At 38.8% G+C, this 22,257-nt stretch overlaps 1 protein-coding gene across 2 annotated transcripts in view; it reads left to right on the top strand.

Moving 5' to 3' along the window:
- HLCS (holocarboxylase synthetase) overlaps positions 1 to 22,257 on the top strand; it is a 112,441-nt gene that overhangs the window by 36,665 nt on the left and 53,519 nt on the right. For both annotated transcript variants that reach the window (XM_088539338.1, XM_088539339.1), the window contains one exon: positions 3,417 to 3,688. In XM_088539338.1, coding sequence (XP_088395464.1) covers positions 3,417 to 3,688 — 272 coding nt within the window. The remainder of the gene's footprint in view (positions 1 to 3,416; positions 3,689 to 22,257) is intronic.

A 22,257-nucleotide genomic window follows, 5' to 3' on the forward strand; every position in this document is an offset into this window, starting at 1 on the left:
CAATTACTGTTCCAACCTCAGTTCAACAGCTTGTGCGGACAGACCTCGAACCCTCCGTGCAGGAGCCCCTGATAAACCTCCGTGCCGCTCAGGGGAGCAACTGAGATTCGCTGGTATTTGGTAGCTCAGCTCCTTGGCTCTGTGAATTTTTGATGTCATGCCCCCTGTATTTCCCCAGCTGCTTCACAACAGCTTGTCCTTTAGCGATGCGTTCACTCTGACAGTTCAAACTGCGCTCATGGAAGAGTTTGTCCCTCTGTGCCGGGTCATTTAGACCGTCACCACTTGGAAATCTGAGGTTGCTTCTGTGCTGAGAGCTTCCACCTTGCACCTTGGACTGTCTGGGGACAGTTTGTTAGAAAAAAGGAGCCATTACCACATTACCCAGTTGAAATCTCCAGTTCAATTCTTCTTTTATGAGAGAGCACGGAGGAGCATCTTTGCATGAGAGGATAGTATCCAAAACCATGATTTTTGGTGATAGTTATTTTTACAAGTATCTTCCTCCTCCTGTATGTACATGTTTAATCTCCTGTACATTTTTGGTCTGCTTGTGTGTGCAGGCAGCTGCAGGCACCGTTGCCAGTGCCCGAGGACGTAGCAGGGCCGGCGTTCCCGACGGCACTCACTCCGTGCTGCTCCCGCACGCTTGAGGACTCGGCTGAGGAGCCACAGGTCGGGCAAGCAGCGCTGGGGAGCTCAGAGCTGCCCTCCCGCCCACCGCGGTTTGGGGCCTTGTGGGCCACCCCCGAGCTGCTCCCCGGCGTTGGCGAGTCCCGCCGCCCCCGGGAGCGACTCTGCTCGATCCAGCGGCCACCAGAGGTTGCTGCCGAGCGGCGGCCGCAGCCGGGGAAGCACCGCGCTCGCTCGGCCTGCAGCCCCTGGGCCGTGCGAGGGTCGCGCACAGCGGCAGACCGCGCCGTTCCGCTGCTGACCTCCTCATGCGCCTTCCCAGCAGGGTTGAAATAAAGGTTAGCCCTGGCTTTTTGGGTAAGCGTGTTTCGTCGTGTAAAAGCCTCCCTGATATCCCGCGCGACTGCGTAGCTGCGGGGACAAAAACACATCGCTTCAGCATCCGTGCTTCTAATCCCGTAAGGGACGTTCTTGCACTAACAGCTACTTTTGCTAGTGAGCATTTGGAAATTATTTTCCTTAAAAAAAAGTTTATAGTTTTTTCTTAGAAATTTCTAAAAATCAAGTGCTGCTTTAAGTTGCATGCTACCCATGTTTATATTTCTGATCAACTCAATAAACATTAGGGGGAAAATGGATTTGTAATTATATACACCTAACAAATCTTAAATGGTTCAATATGCTTTAGAAATGAGAAAATGAAATTGAGAAGTAAGCCTAAAGCTATGGAAAAAAAAATCACTTGAATGAATATACTCATGAATGAATATATTAAAAGGGTGAATGTTGCAAATTGTATGGCATATTTGTAATAATATAATATTGCACTTAATATTGTTTTAGTCCTTAAAATATGCAGTAGCAAGGGTGCACAGGATGTTCTGATGCATCGTATCAAACGCTGTCATTGTTTGCTAAGAACTACTTGATACTTTAAGAACCTTTAGACACTTAAAGAACTTTTAAAATTAATGTCTGTTTCTATAAGCCTATAAATCTGCTCATCTGTGAGTTAAAATTACGTTTTTGTGTTTGGGACTTTGCATGTTCAGACATTCATGCTAAGTGGATTTCTATTTTCAGAAAGCAATAGGAAATGTGCTTTCTGCCTAAGCAGTTTCTGTGTAGCCCTTCATGAGAATTAAAGCCATGACTTTTCTAAGCACTACCAACTGTGAATAAGTTACTATGTGGGTAAAAAACAAGCAGGATTGTACGTAAGAATTTATCAGCAGTCTGTCAAGGCTATAATACTACTCTGAGTGAAGATACAAGTGGTTTATGATGATCCATTCAAAGAAGTGCTCATAAAACTTTTAATGTCACCTCATCATGTACTGTGCGTGTGCCAAAAAGAAAAAAAGGAAAAAATGTTTAGGGCATATTTTGTCCAAGAAGCAAAATGGAAAGAGTTCGGTTGGAGCTTTAGAAAACCAAGAAATGAGAAGTAATTTTTCTGTAAGTAAAATTTAACCACTGACTGCAGCACTGTTAGATCCTTTTGGGATTTAGAAGCTAGTGCTAGATTGCACTAGGAAAAAAATATTCCCTTCTTCATATTATGCTTTCCTACTTGTACTAGAGGTCTGCAAACCAGTAAGTCTGTTGACATTCAGTATATAAAGAGCAACACACAAGAAGTAATGTCCATCTGAAACTTTAGAAGATGTCATTTTTGAAGATGGAAAATTCATAAAAAGGTGTTACAAAAAGAAAAACATTTCTCCTTCTATATGGATATAACTGTGGGATTTGAAAGACTGGAGCAATTCTTTAGGTAGATAGCTATTTATAGGAAGTTAGCTGTTAATTGCAGTTTGGGGATTGGACTGGAGCTCAGGAGCATCTTCTTCAAGACAGTGTAGCTTGTTTGTAGCTTAGGAAAACTTGGAAGTTAAGTCTCCAAGCCACTGCAGTAGTGGGAAGGAGGGGCACATGCTGGCTTAGAGGATGCATTTATATGCAACAGTGTAAAATAAATGAAAGTCAAAAGCCTTCCTCTTAGAAAATTGCAGGGTAAGAATCCTTGTAACTTGTTTTCAGTAGAATATAATACCTAGCTTCCATTGGCTTTTTCAGGATAACTGTTATCCTGGAAAGGAGAATATAATGAAGAGTGCCAGATTTAGAATTGTATTCTCAAGTGCTGTTTAGGTAGCTATGCTCATCTTGTAATATTTTTAAGGAATCATTTGTCCATACATTTCAGCATCCTCTTGTGCTTCCTGCACTTTTGTCCCCCAGAATATTACTTGAGTTTCCTACTTCAATCAGTGATTAAGTAGCTTTTACTTCTTGCATTCAATATGTTGTTTAATTAATTTATCTTTTGATACCATTATCTTTCTTTTTTTATTTTTGTAAATTATCTCCTGATTCAGTTTAAAATTTTCTTTGAAAAACAAAACGATGATACACATGCAAAAAAGGCTGTTTTGTCAATAGGACTTGTCAAAATCTAAGTCCCATACCTGGTAGAAAGAAGTCCCAGCTCTTGAGCTGCTAAGTTAGTGACCTAAAGAAATGGCAAGCATTCATACTACAGCTCTCAAAATAAATTTAGATGCTGCCAGAAAAAAAATCTATCAATATGTAACAGTTGTTTCAGTGCATCACCAATGATAATGTTCCCAGTAATTCATCTCTTTATTTCACATTCAATACAGTTTATTTCTAAATAGCCTAAAATAAAGGAGAGAAAGGTCCAAGTGTGGACATACAACATTATGTGTGTATACAAGGCATTTTTACTTCATGTTTAATTTTATTTCCCTTCCTCACAGGAAATCCACCTTGCTTTTCTGAAATGGCTTGAGCAGAACGTAGATGCTGAAGGATTGGTAGAATCCAGGAAAGTGTCTCTCAAATTTGTTTCATCTTGTGAATCAAAAATGGAGGTAACTCCATCTCTCATGTCAGTCATCACTCAGATGGGAAGCTTCTCATCAGAACATTTCAGCCTGAAGACGTATCAACAGAACCTGCAGACAAAAAAACTTGGAAAGATCCTTCTATTCACTGAAGTTACCACCACAACAATGAATCTTCTAGATGGGTAAGATGCTGACGTAAGCCATCTTGAATAAGCTTTCTGACTTGGATTTCAGAATTGTAGTACATATTTGTATGTGCTGCATACACGTATATGTATACAATATACAATGCTCAAAAGGAAGCTTTTTTTTTTTTTCCCTCCTCCTTAGGTTTATATTTGAAGCCTACAGACCATCCAAACTCCAAAAAGCAGATCCTCTTTTTTTATAGGACATAAAGAGAGATCTATTGCGAGGTGTTATTGCGGCCTTAGTGTTAACAGTGTGGTTTTCTCTCATACCAATTCCTATCCCTTTACTGAGTACTTCACAAAAATATTCTTTTTTTTTGGTTAATAAGCTGTGAGATACCTTTGAGAAAGTAGTTCATCAAAGTTTAGTTTAAATATGACAATCGCAGTCCCTGAATTTTAGGATGGAATTTATGTACAAAACTGTTATGTTTCAAAAAGCGGAATAGTTTGATGGAAAAACTTGTTTTCTTTGGGAAGTTGTTCCTCAGGACAGGTTTTTGTGTATGGGTTTCTACTTGCTGCTATAATTCCTGACATCCACTTTTTGTGTATCAGTGAGTACACTCATTTGCAAAAATCTTCTGTTGAATTTTACTGTTGTAAATAACGTCGGTCCTTCCAGATTTTCTTTTCTCTTTTTTATCATCAATTTAACCTAGATGTTATAATTGATTAGCTCATGTGGCTATGAGAGCTTAAATTTTCAGCTATATGGCATAAATTGCAAGGGTGATGTAAATTATAGAGTATGTTTTCTTGCAAGTAGTGGAGCTGATACAGACTAAATGTGTGTATGAGTACATTAGAACAGTGTAACAGTAAATAAATTTGTAGCCTGACTATTGACGCTCTTCCATTTACTAAATGCTATATGAAATTAAGCACTTACAGTTTTGTAGATGAAAATTAGCAAATAATAATTGGTGCTAAAATATTGCAGCTTAGGCACAGAATCAATTATCATTAAAGAAAAAGATTCTGTGTTTACGTGTGTGTGTGTGTCAATATTTGCATACAGAAAAATGTTTCTGATTTCTGTCACTTCACTCAGATTTAGACCCCAGCCTCTGACTTTACAAGGACCTTTGGACATAGGCAGACATGTTCAGTAAGAGTCCACGGAGAAAATGGCTGTGTTATTGGTATAATTTGTAGTATTTGTTCCTCAATTTTTAGTATTCACAGCATTTCCCACCCATGGGGTTGAAATCAGACTTCTTATTGTGTAGCAGCTGAAGAAGTGGTGTTTTGGTGTAGTCTGTTAAGGCTCTTCAGGTTTTGGTGATACTCTCATGAGCACCATCAACACAGCCCAGTAAGATGAAGTACATCGTTTACTCAGGCCTCTGTGGTTTCGTTTAGATATGACAAGCTGAACAGAATCGGGTCCGCCAATTCATACGTGATTTTATACTCAAGAAGGACAAGGGAGCAAAAAGAAAGGTCTTGATTTTTCAGTGAACATGGGACCTTTCTCCCTCTGAGGTGATGTTCCAGCGGAGCATTCAGCACCCAGGCTGCTTTCTTGCATAGGTCATCTAAACGTAATGAAGTGTTTCCTGATCTGCATCTTCAAGATTTTTCCCATCATGATGCATCTTGAATAGTTACTTTTTAGCTATGATGTAAAGCAGAAGTCCTGTCCTTAAGCAGCTTCTTACTGGGAAGATGGTCCTAGCCAGACTGTAACTTGATCAATTAAATGTAGCTTACTGAAAGCCTTTTGTTTTAATTAATCAGGGTATTTGTGGTAAGTATCACAGTTGATATTGTAAAAATATAGTTGTTGTGACTAATAAAATAATTTTCGTGTGTGTGTGCATGTGAATGCAACTCAGCAAAGTGCTTGAAGATGTTGCAGAGGATGGCAACTCATAAATTGCTAGAAACTGGTGCAAATATGTGTTGGATTATTTTCACTGAAGGAAAAAATGTCCCAGTTTTAACATACAAGCAGTAGCAAGAGAAGAAAGGTTTCCTTACACGCAGAAGAAGGACCTATTTGTAAATTCCACGAAAAAACGGATACGCCTATGCAGTTACACACTGCAGTAAGCAAGCGTTGCCCGACGGAGTCCTTAGCTTTAGCGAGGCCTGCGGTGACCGAGGGCGCGGGGCAGAGCCGCGCGGGGCCGGCGCTCGCTCCTGGGCGAAGCCGCGTGGGCTCTGCTGCCGCAGCGCGGCCTGTCCTGCGCCCACCGCGCCCACCGCAGCCCGCGGGACCCCCCAAAACCCCGGCGCGAGGAGGGGAGAGGGGGCTGGAACTAATTTAATGGCTGAGTGACCTCACGGGGAGAAACAGCCGGAGCCTAATGGGGGCTTTGTCTGCCTTCCCACCCGCGCTGGTACCGTGCCAGTCAAAAGTCAAGCAGGAGAAACAGGTGGAAACTATTAGGCCTGTCATAAAGTTTGAAAAATTGATTCTGGAGCCGAAGTGAATAGATTGGACTTGACAGTGTTGTCCTAAAGATTCGGAGGGGCAATCCTGCCGTTTCCCTCGGAAGCCCCCCGGTTGTTGGTTAGCGCCAGATGGCGCGCGGCGGAGCGGTGCGCGCGGCGGTAACGGGTGCGCGGTGTCACCGGTACCGTCTGAAAGCGACGGGCATTATCCCAGTGGCAGAACAAAGGTTTCCTTAAGCATCACCTCGTTTAAAGAGCGGCTGCTGGTCTTGTGATTTCCCACTGAAAGCTTTCCTTGAACCGTTTGAGAGTGTTTTTAAATATAGTCCTATTTTTACTTCTTTGATTAAAGTCCAAAATCCATAGTAAAGATGAGAATCTCCAGTTTTTTTGTTTCTCTATTTTTTTCTTAAAAGGAATTTTTTTCTGCAAGCCACATTTCAGAAGAAGTTTATTCCACTGTGGCCGGCACAGGTTATCCTGTCCCCAAGCCATTCCACACCCACCACCTCCTTGTAGTTGAGAGGAAACCAGGATGCAGCAAGTGCAGCAGGACAGTACAGCACTACGGAGATGCACTTCTGAGGCTCACGGCTCTTGAGAATGATAAATATTTCTAGCACTCATTTAACTGGCTTGAGTTCTTTACTGCCACCAATTTTCTGTTTTAATATTCTATTTGGCAGGAGGTTTGATTTATACCTGATGAAGGCGGGATGTGATTATACTGAATATGTCGTGTCACTGAGGATAGCTTTATCCCGATCTTTAGGAAGAAGCAGCAAGGTGTGCGGGAGGTGCTGTTGTTAGGAGGAGCTTGGTGCAGGAATGGTGGACGTCAGTGGAAGTGAAATGCAGGAGAAAATTGCTTTCATAAATGCTGAATAGGGTATTTAAATAAAATGACTGCTTAGAATAAATAATTTCCAAATGGTTAAAGGCTTTGAAAACAAAGTGCACCCTTTGCACTTCTAGTTTTCTTGTGCTTTTCCTTGTTCATATTGTTTGAAATCCTTTAAATTGGACTAATTTTAAAAAGTCCTAATTTTGAAAAGTGAACATTAGAACTCCCTTTTTCTCTATTTAAAAACGTGTACTTTTTAAAAACAAATTCAAATCAGGTAAGGAGAAGGGAGAGAAGTTACCTGAAGGTAAATATGGCTTTACCTGAAGGTAAATATGCTTGTGTTGCATTTGATCATGAGTTGTGTGGGTTTAAAGCCTAACCTGTCAGGTACTTGCATCATTCTGTTGTGACTGTGACTACAAGCAAAGTGGTCTTACAACTGCTGAGCTTGATGGCCCTTTTTTTCAAAGGTATGAAACTAGTTTATAGTTATTTTAGTTAGCTACGTTGTCATCTAGGCTTACTTGGCCGGGTGGAGGAAGCGATTTTCCTCTATAATGGAAACGGTGCACAAGTGACGTTACTGACCTTGCATTTTCCTCCTTGGGGAAGATGCTGGGGCTGTTGGATTATAAAGGCTTCAAGGAACAGTCCATGTTTTTGGCATGATCAGAGTATCTGAGTACATTAATTGTCTTGTATAAATAAATATCTTGTCGCCAAGGCGAACAGTTCAGAAAACACATACTCCTGCTTAACGACAAAAATTATATCCTAGCCCAGCTTGGCTTTTAAATTTAACGACAACAAATTTCCTTTAATTATAGATCTGTAAATTTATTTTGACATAGAGACCGTCAGCGACATCTGTTTCAGAATTCCTGTCAGTGCCAAAGTATTTCGGTACTGTTTCACTCGTGTCCTTAAAGGTGGGTTCTCAGTGACTGTGTGATGATGAATAATGCCACATTCTGCTGCTTTATGGTTTCAAGTCCAAGTCATTTTTAACTTTTGTAAAAGTAATTCTCCCTTCCCTCTCCCCAAATACGTGTGAGAGAGCAGGAAAATACTGGTGGTCAGGAAGGATGCCTTTCTCTCAGGAAATACACTTTGCTGTTGGATGTTTAAAAAAATGTGTGATAAATTCATCAGCTACATTTAAATGTTGCATGCAGAAATATCTTTCCTGCAGATACGTAGCTAAAAGCTATTCTGTCATTTTGGATAGCTTGTCCTTCCTTCTGTAGAAAACTTTTGTTATAGTACCTATTGCTTTTTAAGCAACAAAGCAAAGTTTCTTGCTTTTACTTGTTTATTTAAGCTCTACTAGGGGATAGAAGTGCTCTGCTAAGTGAATGTCTAACTTAAAACCTAAAATTGGATAGTAGTGGCAGTAGACTTGCACTTTAAAAACTTATAATCTTTTAACCTACATCACTGCTATTTAATTTGTTCTTGATAAATTTCTTCGATCTTTAGGTCATGACAGTTTTGGGTTGCTAACATGTAAACTTCTGTTTTTGTTACTTGCAGGGTTGAAATTGAAGCAGCACTTTTGGGGGAGGAAAAAAAATGTTAGTGCTGATGGAATAACTGCTTCTCTGCTCGTATTCCTTGAGAATTTTCTATTTTCAATAGCTATTTTGTGCCTTCCTGTGGTGATAAAGATTATCTCAAATAACAGAATATGTTAGTTTCCCTTAAATCAAATTAATTTAACAGTAACTTTTGCTAATTTAGTCTTATATGTATAATATTTCATACTTTATTCTTCTACTCACTGAGTGGTGCTCTTTTGCATCACCCAGTATTAGAGAAGGCTGTCCTTCATCCTGATAACAAAAGGTCGTGCAAGAATTTTTGTAATGCAGCCAAGAGTCTGTTCCCTTCTTTGCCTGTAGAAAGTGAGGAATTCGGAAGTTTTTGGCACTGATTTGGTTCTGTGCCATTCCCAGACTCGTCTCTGCAATACCATTTTTCATTACATGCTTGCTGAAAGATTTCTGTATTAGGATTTGTCATCTCCCTCGCGTCAATTTTCCTTGCCTTTCTTTCCACCTGTTGTGAACGGTTCTTGAGGGCGCCTAACAATTAGGTCCCTATTTTTCTGTCACGCACCTTGTGTATCTGATTTTTCATGGAATTGAAAGCAAAATATGTTCCTTTTTTCCCCCCCTGTTATGTAAAATTAGTAGATTTTCTTCCTGTTAATAGAGTGGGCCCCCTACTTGCATGGTTTCTGTCAGTTTAGAGGGAGGCTTGATGTTCCCAAAGGGGATTGGGTCATAAAAAAAAGATACCCGTTTTGCAGAGCAATTAACCCACCCTGAACTCTTATAGTAGATTATATTACCCTGCTGCTGGAAGTTCCCGAACAATTCATATTGTTGTATGAATGCACATGTATCCTTGGAAAACTCATCATTTGTTAAATATGAGAGGTAACCCTGTAAGACTGCACAGTTGAAAAGAAAAGCTAGAGAATGGAAATGGAAGGGTTTCAATAACAGATTTTACAGCTCTGTTTAACACAGTACTTTTTCACGCACCCATTTTGAAACAGACTTTTCCTATTAGGATGCATAGCTTAAAATTATTATATTTTTTGGAGAAAACAGGATTAACTTGAAAAAAAATCTTTGTATTACTCTTTTGCTAACTTTGTGACTGTTAACTCTGCCTTTGAATTTTGACCTTTTTCTCTTACTTAGTAAAAAGAAATGTTACTTAAGCTTAAACCACCCAGAATTACTTACGTGTGCTTCCAAAGAGGCTCCCTGCTTTTTCAAAATAATGGAATCTGTGAGTGTTTAGGGAAGAAGAGAAGGCCAGTAGGCTTTGCTTTGGCAACTCCTCTGGCCGTCACACTTGCTTTAAGGGATGTGTAGGACCAACTTCAGCCCTGGAAGCAGAATTATGCCTACGGAGCAATTTTTGTCTGCTTTAAGCAGCTGATGAGAGGAATACCTTTCGTCATTTATTACGTGAAACTGCAGTAAAGATCTGAACAAAAATTAAGAGCAAGCACACAAGCTCTGACTTACTCTTTGGAGATACTTTTTTTTTTTTTTTTTTTTTTTTAACCCTGACTCTACGGGAGGTGTCAGATAACTAGACTTGTAACTTAGAAACTTGAGATTAGATCATGGTTTTCTGTTTCCATGTTGTATTTTTCCAATTCTTTATAATTGGGGAAAAAAAAGAGACAGAAAAAAGAAAAAGCACTGGAATTACAATGGTATAACACAGGTAGGCATTAAGGCACAGCACCTGTTCCATGTTATTATGAATAAACATACTGATTTTTGTCTCTTCTTATGCTACCGGTCAAGAGATTGGGATTTGGCTTGTGCCAGAATAATTCACTGATTGTTTCCAAGGCCTAAACCTTTCAAAGCTTGTATAATTTCTACCTGAAGCAGTAAAAATAAGAAAATCCTACAGAATCTGAATTCTTTACCTAAATCCCTCTGGCCTAATTTATTTTCACTCATACTCCTAGTTAAAATATCTTAAGAATCTGTTTGTATTCAAACGAAGGCTTGCATTTATCACACCTCATATCATTTAGCCAAAAATGTCATGGTCTGTAGAATGGTGTGTAAAAAGTGAGGTTCCCCCACTGCAGTTTTGTGATCCCCAGGATTGCTATAAAACCCAGTACCTCATGTTCCTTTCAAAGGAATTTATTAGCATTGTTCTTGTTGCTTAACTGCTAAATGTGGATGGACTTCCAAAGGCCCCCCTTTTTTTTTTTTTTTTTTTTTTGTAAACTTGATGTTATCTTTTTTGTAAACTGATGTATATTTGTATTTACTGATTTATCAGTTTATACTTATAAACTGATGATATTGTCTTACATAAAAAAGCACAAGTAAGTTTAAAAACAGCTCTTTAGAAAACCAAAACCTGTGTATTTTATAAAGCAGTGTGGAATACAACTAGAAACTGTCCCAAATTTTCCTTTTTAAGTGTAACCGAATGGATCAGCCCTCTGTCCATTCACAGATGACTAAGAAGGCCAACACTGAAGAAGAAGTAGGAAGGGTAAAAAATGTGTGGAGATGAAGGGTGATATATAGGAAGGAAGAAATAAAAGCACATCCATAATTCAAGGAAAGCACATCCTATTGGTGTTTACGTAGTGTCTTTAGTAAACATGTCAAGCGTAGGGTAAAAAAAAAAAAGTGTTTGGCATGTAAGAAGATTGCAGTATTAACTGGGGAAAAAATCCACATGTTGTAAGAATGTTTGCATCAGTTACTGCTGAGAAGCCTCATGCTCGCTTGTTCAAATGGCAAGTTATCTGTGGATGGATACTTTATGTAGTGTTGGGTTTTGATTTCTTCTGAAGTCATAGAGGCTGCTAACTCCACTTAACCATATGCTGTTTTGACTGTTCTCTGTTTTTGTTTGAAAATTGAGTATGAGAAAAGGGGAGATCCCTTTTTTTAGGGATGTTCATGCTAAAAACAATTTTGCTTATAGTCTGCAAATTATGACGCCTTGCTCTGCTTGTTTATTTTTGGTCTCTCTCTTAAACATTTCTTCCATCATAAAAATAGTTGAATACCTAACCAGACTCTCAGGCCTGTTGGTATTTCATGCTTTAAAAATGTGGCTTACAATGTATTACTGTCTTTTTGGATAGATAGTTTAATAAATTGGATATTACATGATAGTGGACAAGCTTCAGAATTCATTCTGCCTGACTCTGATGTTATCCATCCATTAAATTGCCATTTTAATTCAAATCCTAGAATATGAAGTTAAAATTTCAAAATAGAAGATGAAAATTCACCCATTTCTAAAGCCCCCCAAAGCTTCTAGGTAAACTTTGATGGCCCATGGGCTCAGTTAAAGAGAACAAGATATTTTTATACTACTGTATCATCCTTAAGCTAAAGTATTTCACTCATGCAATCAACTGCTTTGTTTAAATGTGAGCTTTATTTTTTCTCATATCTCTAAAGGAGAAACCAATTTGTTCACACTGACTAGTTTCTACAGACACAGATTCCTTTTAAGCATGTGTACTGTGCAGTATGATTGCTGTACTGAAACTGTAATTTATCTTGAACACTTGAAAAGTAACACACAGATAGTGTTTTAGTGGCTAAAAATAGTATTTCATTCTTCAGTGGAGTAAACCAGGGCTGATGCCCTTAGAACCAAATAGTTATTTAATATACTGGTGTAAATGCAGGTGTAAGTGATACCAAACAGGCTTGCAATATGTTTTAGAACCATTTAGTTCTGCCACTGGATATAATTAGCAGGTGAAGTTCTGGTCTGGTACCAAAACCATTTTATTTGATAGTTGAATATGGATCCTTTCCCAGCCCTAAGAGGAAGACTTTTCCTGCTTTCTGTTTTCTTAGTTTTCTTAACCTTTTTCCTCCAATAAGCTCTGTTTGTGCTACTGGCTTCTGAAGCAGTTTTGTCAAGAGCATACGTTTATGAAATAAAACAGAAGAATGCTTGTATGATCTCAATAAGCCATCTGTTAGGCTTCCTTGAAATAAGAAAATAGTCTAAAATATCATCCATAGATACATGAAAAAGAAATAATATTATTTCACAGCTTTAAAGTTTCAAGAATGGAAATTAAATAAAGCCATTCTAACTCGATTCTTTGTTTATTTACAAAAGGTAAAGCATGTACCTTGCATGGAGTACGGTACCAGATGTGAGATATAAAAGAAAATGCTGGTGGCCACCTGCTTTAATGCATATGTAAACTCTTGTGTGGTAGTTATGTCATACAGAATGCGTGTGATAGAGAGTAATTCTAAGTTAGTAGACCATATCAGGATAGTAAGGATCAATGCCAGTGGAATGTTTAGAATTTTCCATCGCAATTTATCCATCTGTTTCCAAAAAAAAAGAGAAGTGAAATAATCATCTTTTGCCAAGGGATTTGAAAAGAAACAGTTGAGCAACTTGGATACTTCTTGTGATATTAGCCAGACACCGCAGAATATTTAACTGAAAGGTGTTGGAAAGCCAGTAGGATGCTGTGACCCTGGTAATTTGGCTTTCTTTTTGTTTTTATCCTGACAGTATTAACCATGCAGTTGTTGCACTTAGGCTGTTTTCTTTGCTGCAGAGGACCAGTTCCTGCTGAGGTGTGTTTTACCCATCAGAAGACTGGCAGTGTGCTGAGAAAGGCAAAACAGGAGGAAGGCACCCTCACACCTCACAGTACCAGCAGCCCTTGAGGTTTGAAGTGAAACAAAATTCTTTTCTCAAGATGCTTCTGATTTTAAAGGCGTAACAAAAATCTAAGATTTCTTTGATGCAGCCAGCTCAAATGTTCACAAAAACACAGTCCAGAAAACTAGCTTCAGACACAGCATGTCACCTAGCAGTATATCCAACATGACGGTGCAGATCTTGTCCCTAGGAATTGAATTTGGTTTGATTAACTAGGATTTTCGCAAAGTCATGTGGTGTAGCCACCGTGCTGGAAACCATGACTGGAAATTGGTTGCAGATACACATATCTGGTAATTTGCTCTTAACAGTAATTTCTTTGTATATTTTAATTTTTGTATATATATATATATTTTTTTTTAATTTCATGTTTGAGGTGGCTAATGTATAAACTTACTGTTGCCACAAATGAGTTAGTACCAGTAGTTACAACCTGATATATTTTTTAAGATAACTCCATATTAAAATATTTTGATAGTTCTGGCAGTTTCATAAGATACTATTGACAATATTTGGAAGAAAATTAAACTAGGAGAAATCGGTTTGTTATTTCAGTTAGTCATTCGGATCTTGATCTGGTAAGCGTTTTGGGGGCAATTTTTGTAGAATTTGGTTCTTTCTGTATTTTGTCATCTTTAAGATTCTTCATTGGTCTATTTTTATTCCTGAAGTTTGCAACATGATTTGGAATGTTTAAATCTTACTGGCTAAATGCCATTAAAAATGAAGCTTTCTTAAATTCTTCCATCCCCATTTTCTCTAATGCCATCTTGAAATGAGTGAATTACACATATTTCTGACCTGTGTCATAATGTATATGCATGCAGTTTTCTCTATATTACCTCTTATTTTTATCTGCTTTTTTTTTTCCCCTAAGTACAGTGGGGACATGACTTATGCTAGAGAATGGCTTCAAACTTCTGACTCTTCTCACAGCAGAGCTAAACAGTGTCAGGCTTAAAATTCAGCACTACTCTCTCTGATTCTTTTTAGCTAACAACGGTAAGAGTTCGAAAAAGGTAAAGCCAAAAGGAAGCGATGAACTGATAAAACTGAACTCTTTTCAGCCGTAGGTAACAGAAGTAACACAATGCAAGTATTTTCCAAGAGTTTTGTGCAGAAATAGGCCTAGGCAAGAAGAGAGAGGCATAAATGTCTTTGGGAATGTCTGAAAAGAACAGATGTAACAGATTGTCTGCTTAATGATAATGGATGCTATTCCTCAAGGCTGACCCGAAAATTTTACTATTTCTATAGAAACCAGGCAGTAAAGGGCTGTTTCTTCATTAACTGTGAAGATTTTGATAAAATACAGTGAAATTTTAGGCAGATGGAGGGAAGAGAAAGGGAAGCAAAAGTAAATTTAGGTAATTTTCCTTTTATGAAGTCCAGGCTGCTCCATAGCCAAGTTGTGTGACGTGCTGGCTCTAACAGGGGATTCGGTCTGCTAGTGATCGTTGCCTCCACGAGGAAGGGTTGTCAGTCTTCCAGACTCTTCTCATTTTCATTTCAACATGGCCTGAACCTACAAAGGATGGGGAGTACCAAATAATTGGAACTAATAAGGGTTCTACCTGATAACCTGTTTGTCATCAGACCAGCTTTTTTTTAAGTTATTTACACAAAAGTAATTTCTATAGCTGAATAAACGGGTGCCAACAGGAGAGGTCAACAAGAGCTAAAACCTTCTATTTTGATGTTTTGCCAAGTTAAGCAGTGAAATATTGTGAGTATGAACCAAGTGAAATGGAATACTTTCTACTGGTTAGAGTTTTTTTTGTGTTTCCAACCAGAAATCTCAGTGAGTGAGTGATAATTCACAAGTAGTAAAGTGTACAGGAGATAAGTAGATAAGTGCCCTTCCTTTCCCTGCTTCCGGTCCCACTGAGGAGAAATTGCTGAGCTAAAGGCCGAAGTGCTGAGGTGTTTATTTTAACACTGGGAAACACTTATTACTTCAAGTATTTGCCTGCTTGTATATCATATCTATTATACCAGATGTGCCACATACAAATTAGACATGGCTCATAAAGTGTGGTAACCCTAGATTTTTCAAGATTTCTGAATGTAAATTTTCCCTTTATTTAACTGTTCTCCAGCTCGTATATCAGGGGACTTTCTAGTGAAGCAGGGCTTTTTAATTAGAACTCCCAGTAGAGGTCTTCCCATACTTCAAATGCACACCTTATTCACTTCCTCATTAAAAAATAAAGAAGGAAAGACGGAAAAGGAAGAAGGAAAGGAAAAAATCTTTTGATAGCATTGCAACAGGAAGTGTAGAAGTGGAGGTAACACTTTCTGGATCCAGAGTCAGGTTCTCTTAATTGCTTGGCTTGGTCCATGGCTGCATTTACCACTTAGCAAATACTTTCTGAAAACAGAAGAGATTTTTTCCAGTGATGGTAAGTAAGTAGACAAAGTCTCTGCTAGATTCAGATTACTAAATGCTGTGTCAGAAACTGGTAAAATATAGCAAATGAAAGTCAAACTGTGCTATAGTTTTTTTCACTTTACCTTGTATTATGAGTTAATTCGAATGAACATTCTGTGCAAGTATCTGTCCTGTACTCTAATGTATGTTTGCTTAGAAAACTTCACCACGCATATTAAATTTCTTAAAGAGAAGGTAGGTTTTTGACAGGCCATGCTCCAGGGGACTTCAGAGAGGAGATGCCAGACAGCTTTGCAGGCTGCCTCTTCTGTGAGCATGCTCTCATTCTATTTTCCTGTCTTTTTTCCAATATATTTAACAAAATAATTTCTAAAACTTGTCTTGAGAATGTCTTTACAATTCTGTTTTCCCAAGGTGAGATTAGGAATTGCTTTTTAATTTAAATAAATCACAATCTTTGATTGTTTTGTTTTCAATCTGTCATGTATTTCTCTTTTTTTGTTGTTGTTGTGTAATATTAATATCATCAAGGGAATGAGCTATAGGGCGAAAGTATTTGCTTATTGTGTGTTTTCATTTTAATGTGTTCTAGTAAATCTGAGGTGCTTCGTTCTGGTTTTCGAATTTCAAAATACATGAACCATCTCTCCATCCTATGCAGTGGTTCATACCCACATCATTACAAGAAGCGTAGGAATATGATCCTTAGATGTGGTTTTTCCTAAGTAGGTGATTATTGGTATGTATGCCATTTATGCATAGATTCCTGCACTGGACCATGTTACATAGAGTATTTAGCCTTCCTAGCATTAGTTACATTTACATGAAGTTTTTTTTTTCTGTGTGAATGCATTCTAGAGGGTGGTTTTGAAACACTGATATTCGTGTTACTACGGCTATGTACGGTTTCTGCATTATTTGCCAGTAATCTGAGTTGGATTTGGTTTCAGAAAATCTGAGCTAGCTTTATGTCCACTCTGATTTTACCTATGCATATTTTAAAAAAAAGCACCAGCTGTATGGCAGATGCTTATATTAAGGTTTTGCATTTCAGGCAGAATCCAGAAAATCTTAGGATACCTTATTTGCTTGCACTACAGATTTTTCTACTGCGGATTTGACTAGTCCATAGTCATGGATATGTAACAGTTTCAGTCTTGTGGCAGAATCTTCTGGCTAGATCATAAGTGGCAATGTGATCTACATGGGGAAAGAAATTCCCTTCTGCTTATTCAACTCCACCAGTTCAAAAATTTGTCACGACTTGCAAGAAATAAGAATATTACTATATTTTGGGTTGTTTTTCACCATATCCATAGCCCCGAATATTCAAGAGTCCAGTCAACTGCTGCCTTTATGCAGCTCGTGTAAGTAAATGACACAAGTGATCTGACTCTCTCAGAGCAGAGGTCCTTATCCTATCCTGCTTGGAGATCAGCGCTTTTTTTTGATGGCTGTGACTGACACTTTTTTTTTTTTTTTTTTTAAATCTATCCAAGTATCATAATCTAAAGCCTTCCTCTTCAAGGTGGTATAACAGTATCCAAGTGTCCATCCACTCTAGCTCTGTGTGGAAGTGTACTGGTAGATTAAAGACGAAAGTAGCACTGGCCGTAAAAGGCTTGGTATAAAGTTCTCTTGGGGCATTCCTTTTCTGTCAAAATTGACTCATTTGTGTTCTTACTTGCATGTTGAATCACGTATTTGTTGAGACAGCGTGTGGTTTTAAGGATATTTATAGGCTAGATCTTGATGCTGAAATGTGGCCTAAATTTACCTCTCATATTTGAGCCCTTTTCTAACCTTTTTCTTTCTAAAAACCTGCTGTTGTTTATCAGTAGGCTCTAAATTTACAAATTCAAAATACAGATTGTAGCTGAAAAATTGCAACTGTAATTTGACTTTCCCTCATGTGGGAATTTAACAATCAAGCTTGGATTTTCTCAATAATTCTTTTTTTTTTCCCTTCTCCATACACTTCTGAATTTTGATTAGAGAACAAAAGCACTGATTCTCTAAATACATTTACGTAAATTTTGAAGCAATGGTGTTATTTTATAAATATGTCTAATGGAAAATATTGGAGTTCTGGTTTAGAATGTACTCATGTGCGCTTGAGTACACAAAATGTATTTGCGGTTGCGAGCCTTAATTTGGAAGAAATGTTTTAAGAATTTAGAAGAAGGAGGGAAAAGAAGGTTGAAAGAAATCCTGTGATTTGTGGGTAAATCATAAAGTTCCTGCTCTGTCAAAGAACTGCAGAAGATACTCGGGAGAATTATAAGTTCAATATTTGGATGACCAACTATTTAGTCCAGTTTTCATCTAAAAATAAAGTTGAAATTCTTGTCACATCATTTACATGGTTGTATTATGAAGACCATTATATGACCAGTACAAAAATAATAATGCATCATCATTTCAAATATTTATTTTACATGTAGCAAACCATCAAAAAGGGTTTAATATCTAAATGGCTGGGTTAAAGCAGATAGTCTGGGTGGGCTTGATTTTATTCAGGCCAAAGTTCCTCTGCATTGTTATCTTACTAATTTTGAGTATGAAATAGTCACTGCTTTTACGATTTTTAGAAGTCTTGCTGAAGTATGTAAAATACTGCACGTTTCTATCTTGAGCTTTTAACATGCGTAATGTTTTGTTAAAGATTTTGATACGTAAACTAGGTAAGAAAACTTGCTGTAATTGAAAATTTCAGAACTTGAAAAACTTGAGAAATGTTTAAACTGAAAATATTCCCAAATTATGAAGTAAATTCTTGTACTACCTAGTAGATGAGTGGGAAGCAGACAGATAAGTATGTGCAGGTTTCTAAATGGAAACAAGCCTTTATAATTTCCAGCGTTTCGTGTGATGGGTTTTTAATCTTATGAAGTAATTTCAGCATGATGTGGTGCATTGCTTTCATACTTTCATATGATGAGTTTGAATTAATAAAATTTACACTGTGATTTCTTTTGCATTTGAGAAAGCTTAGTCCTTTGCTGAATGCTGGTTGGAATACTTTTCAAGAACCTTTTTAATATAATATTAATACTTTGTGTGTTCTCAGGGACAAATCCAGTAAGACTGGATTATTAAGAAAATAAAGTACAATTTGTTCCTTGTCCCTCAAGCTTTAGTTTTCATAAATCCATACATCTTTGGTTGACAAGGTTTACGATAGTGGAATTTTTTTGTGGGAGCTCTTTCTTACTGTGTTGACAGGACATCATTCAGGGAATTACTGAAATAGCATGTTATTTCAACACTTAAGAAGCTCTTAATTGTTGGCTTTCATTTCAAAACTAGCCAAAAAATAACTGAACTGAAATTTGCTTCTCAGATTCAGAGTCATATCAGAACTGCTCTCTTCTCTGTGAGAGATTTTATAGCTGTATGTATATTATAAGATGCATTGAATAAAAGTTGCACAATATAAAAGTTTATGAGAAAACAGTTTATTGCATAGTATCATATCCCAGAGAGGAAAAGGCAGAAAACTTAGGAGAGGCCTTTTCACATTACAATGTAATGGCCAGGAAGTATTTAAATGCAATTGCATTTATTTTGTTATGCTGCACATGTTGAACTGAAATGCCTTAAATGACAGCTCTGGTCTCTGGGAAAGCCAGTGAGTGTTTGTGAAGGGAGAGCTTTGCAGGGGATGCTTGAAAATGTGTCAGTTGCTGACTTTTTTGTAGTTGGGCACAGTACGATTCATTCCTTTTAGACTGACACCTCACTGGATTCCAAGACAGCACAGAGAGAAGGTAAAATAGATGGTTTCTGACAGCAAAATGGAAACAACGCTGTTGACGCAAAGGGAATATTTTATCGTGCGCAACAGAAGCAAACAGGAACAAAGCTATAGAAGTTCAGCCAAGAGTGCAAGTTGCAGCCTTGGACTGTTCCCTACCAAACTGAAGGGGCTTTTTTTTTTGGTTTTGTAGCATAGATTCTAGCTTAATTCTGCACCACTGAGGCCAAAAAATGCTGCAGCAGCCCTTCTGCATGGCTTTGCAAACAATAACTGAAGCTTCCTCTACGTGCCTTTGGTTGCTTTGCTATTCTCCAAATATCTTTTTCACCATAGACCGTTAGTAGATTCAATTTCATCTGCTTTAAACGTCTGGTCAAAAGTAATCCCCCAGATCCCTTGTGTGTCAAGTCTGACAAGGCAACACCCTGGAAGCCCCACTGAAGGGAAGGGTAAGAGGTCTTCCAGCGAACTCACTAGAGGTTGTGAAATATTGCCCAAAATGTTTAGACCTTTTTGACAATATCAATTTAAATGTCCTCAAATAGCAGTGATGCCTAGATTTGGGAGTACAGTAGACAGCTACTGTGTTTCTGGCAAGTGAAGCTTCCAGCTCCACTTGGATTCATCTCTACACATATGAAACTGTTCTATAAAATAGATGTCTCCAGAGGCCCAAGTTTCAGAGACTATAGCTTGTAATCTGGTAAGGGTTGCCATTCGTTATGTTTGTGTTACAGCTTCTGCCAAGTGCTTATGACAGAATTATGGAAGTATGAAGTGCTTAAACAGAGAACTTGAGAGAGAATTCCTCGGAGGAAACAATATTTCCTTACTGTGGTTAGGTGACTGGATGACTATAGACCACTAGTTCATTTTCACTGCGTAGGGTAAGTGCTGGTTCATGTGGGTGGTTTATGGATTTGTTTTGCTTGGGATGCAAGATTTCCTTTCCACTCGCCGTTACTCCTGATAGACCATTTAATGTTCGATGGGGGATAGCTGTTGCTTGTTTACTGTGAGAGGAGCGCCGGCGGTCTTCTGGGGAACGTCACATAGGAGGACCACTTTCACGACCTTAAATTACATTCGTTTCTCAGCAGAAGTTCATCTTTGCTTTGGGAGATGTTGTGTCCCCTTGCCAATCTTTTCCCAGAGGAGATTCCCGGGCTGTAATATCCGCAAGTCATTGCGTATCTGAAAGTGCCTGTATTTCTGCATGGGAGCCTGACTCATAAGCTACAGAGCCTATCACCTGTATAGCTCCAAAGCTTGATTTTCATCTGCCTCAGCTGAGTCTGAAGTTTTCAATGCACTTAGCTTAGCAGCGCTGTTGGCAGGTGAGTTTGCTCTGGAGTCTTGAGCCTAGGGCAGAGTAGACACCTAAGCTAGATGAGAATGAAGGTCTGTGTGCCCTGGCGGGCAGAAGGAGAGGGTCTGTGGTGCCTCTGTGGGGGAAAGCCCAAATATTCTTCCCTCTCCACCAGCTTTTGCAGAGTTTAGTGTTTGCCCAAACACCAAACTATTAGCGAGACTCGCATCTCCCGGGTTTGTGAGTTGGTGCGTAGGCTTGTATCAGACGATGGAAATTTCCCTTAGTTGTGTCACCTCTGGGTAGATCATGGTTAAGAAGCTTGATTTCAGAAGCTCATACTCTTGCTACCATTTAATAAGCAGAGGACCAGGGCTGTCAAGATGAATTCCTTTTAGTTGGATTAGAGGCATGCTGTTTTAAAATGATGATAGTAGTGCTAAAATGAGACATTAATGACATTTCTATTAGATGTCTCCTAAAAGCTGCATGTAACGTGGTAGCTGCGTAGGTGACAACTGCAAGGGAAGAAAAAAATCCAGTTACTTCATTTAGAAAAATAGAAACAGAGCAAAACTGTATTATCCCTTTGTGGTGAATGCTGTATTTAAGATGTTTATTTTAGCTATTGTTAAGCCTGCTGTTGGAATTGATGTTGACACTGGAGCAGAGAAGAGGAGGAAGAAAAACAAACTAGACATCTTAGTTATAACAAGATAAGAGCAAGTAAAAAGAGACCCTAGCTAGATTTCCTAGTCAAAATACCACCACAAGGGTGTATGTTTCATCTGGCATAAAGGAAGTATCCAGTGAAATCGGTCTCAATACAAAGGCCGTACTGATTCTCTGAGCTAGCACAGTGCTGTAGCACATTATAACCCCTGGTCCGGCCTGGATTCCTGCTTGGGGCTAGCTTGTGCATTGTGTCTTGTGGCCCTCATTACCTCTTACTGACACCTGAGTTCACCGGTGAAAGCAGGTTTAGGATTGACTCTCAAGGGCTGCTGTCTGCTTGCTGGGATCCTAAAGTCTTAGTGCCTGGGCCGCCTCAATCGTCGGGCCTTGTGGAGCTGCAGTCCTGCTTCTAGGAACTTCACATGCCCAAAAAGAAATCCAAAAGCTGTACCTGGCAATGAGACTTACTACAGACTGGTCCATTATCTCTTCTATCCTACCAATGAGGGGAATGGATTCAAGGAGGAGAAGGCAGATATCGCAGATTAACAACCGGCTGTGCCACTGGTTTTCACAACAGGGTTTTGGCTTCTGTGACCATGGGACTCTGTTTGATGACCACCAGCTAGTAGGGAATGATGGGAACCACCTCAGCAAGAGGGGCAAACATCTCTTTGCCAAAAGGCTGGCCAACCTGGTTAGCAGGGCTTTAAACTAGGCAAGAAGGGAGAAGAGGAGTGTCACACAGACAGGGTGATCAGTACCACACAGCCAAAGTCAGATGGCATCCAGTGGGAGTATGGTAGTGGGGAACTGAGAATGGGAAATGATTATAGAGGGTCCTCTTTCACCCCTCCTGGGGAACCTGCAGGGTCGATTACTTCTCTGAAATGCCTGTACACCAATGCGCAAAGCATGGGGAATAAGCAGGATGAACTGGAGATCTGTGTGCGGTCCC

Source organism: Tinamus guttatus, unplaced genomic scaffold, assembly GCF_059628265.1.
Source record: "Tinamus guttatus ecotype Peru unplaced genomic scaffold, ASM5962826v1 Tinamus_guttatus_pri_ptg001602l, whole genome shotgun sequence".
NCBI lineage: Eukaryota > Metazoa > Chordata > Aves > Tinamiformes > Tinamidae > Tinamus > Tinamus guttatus.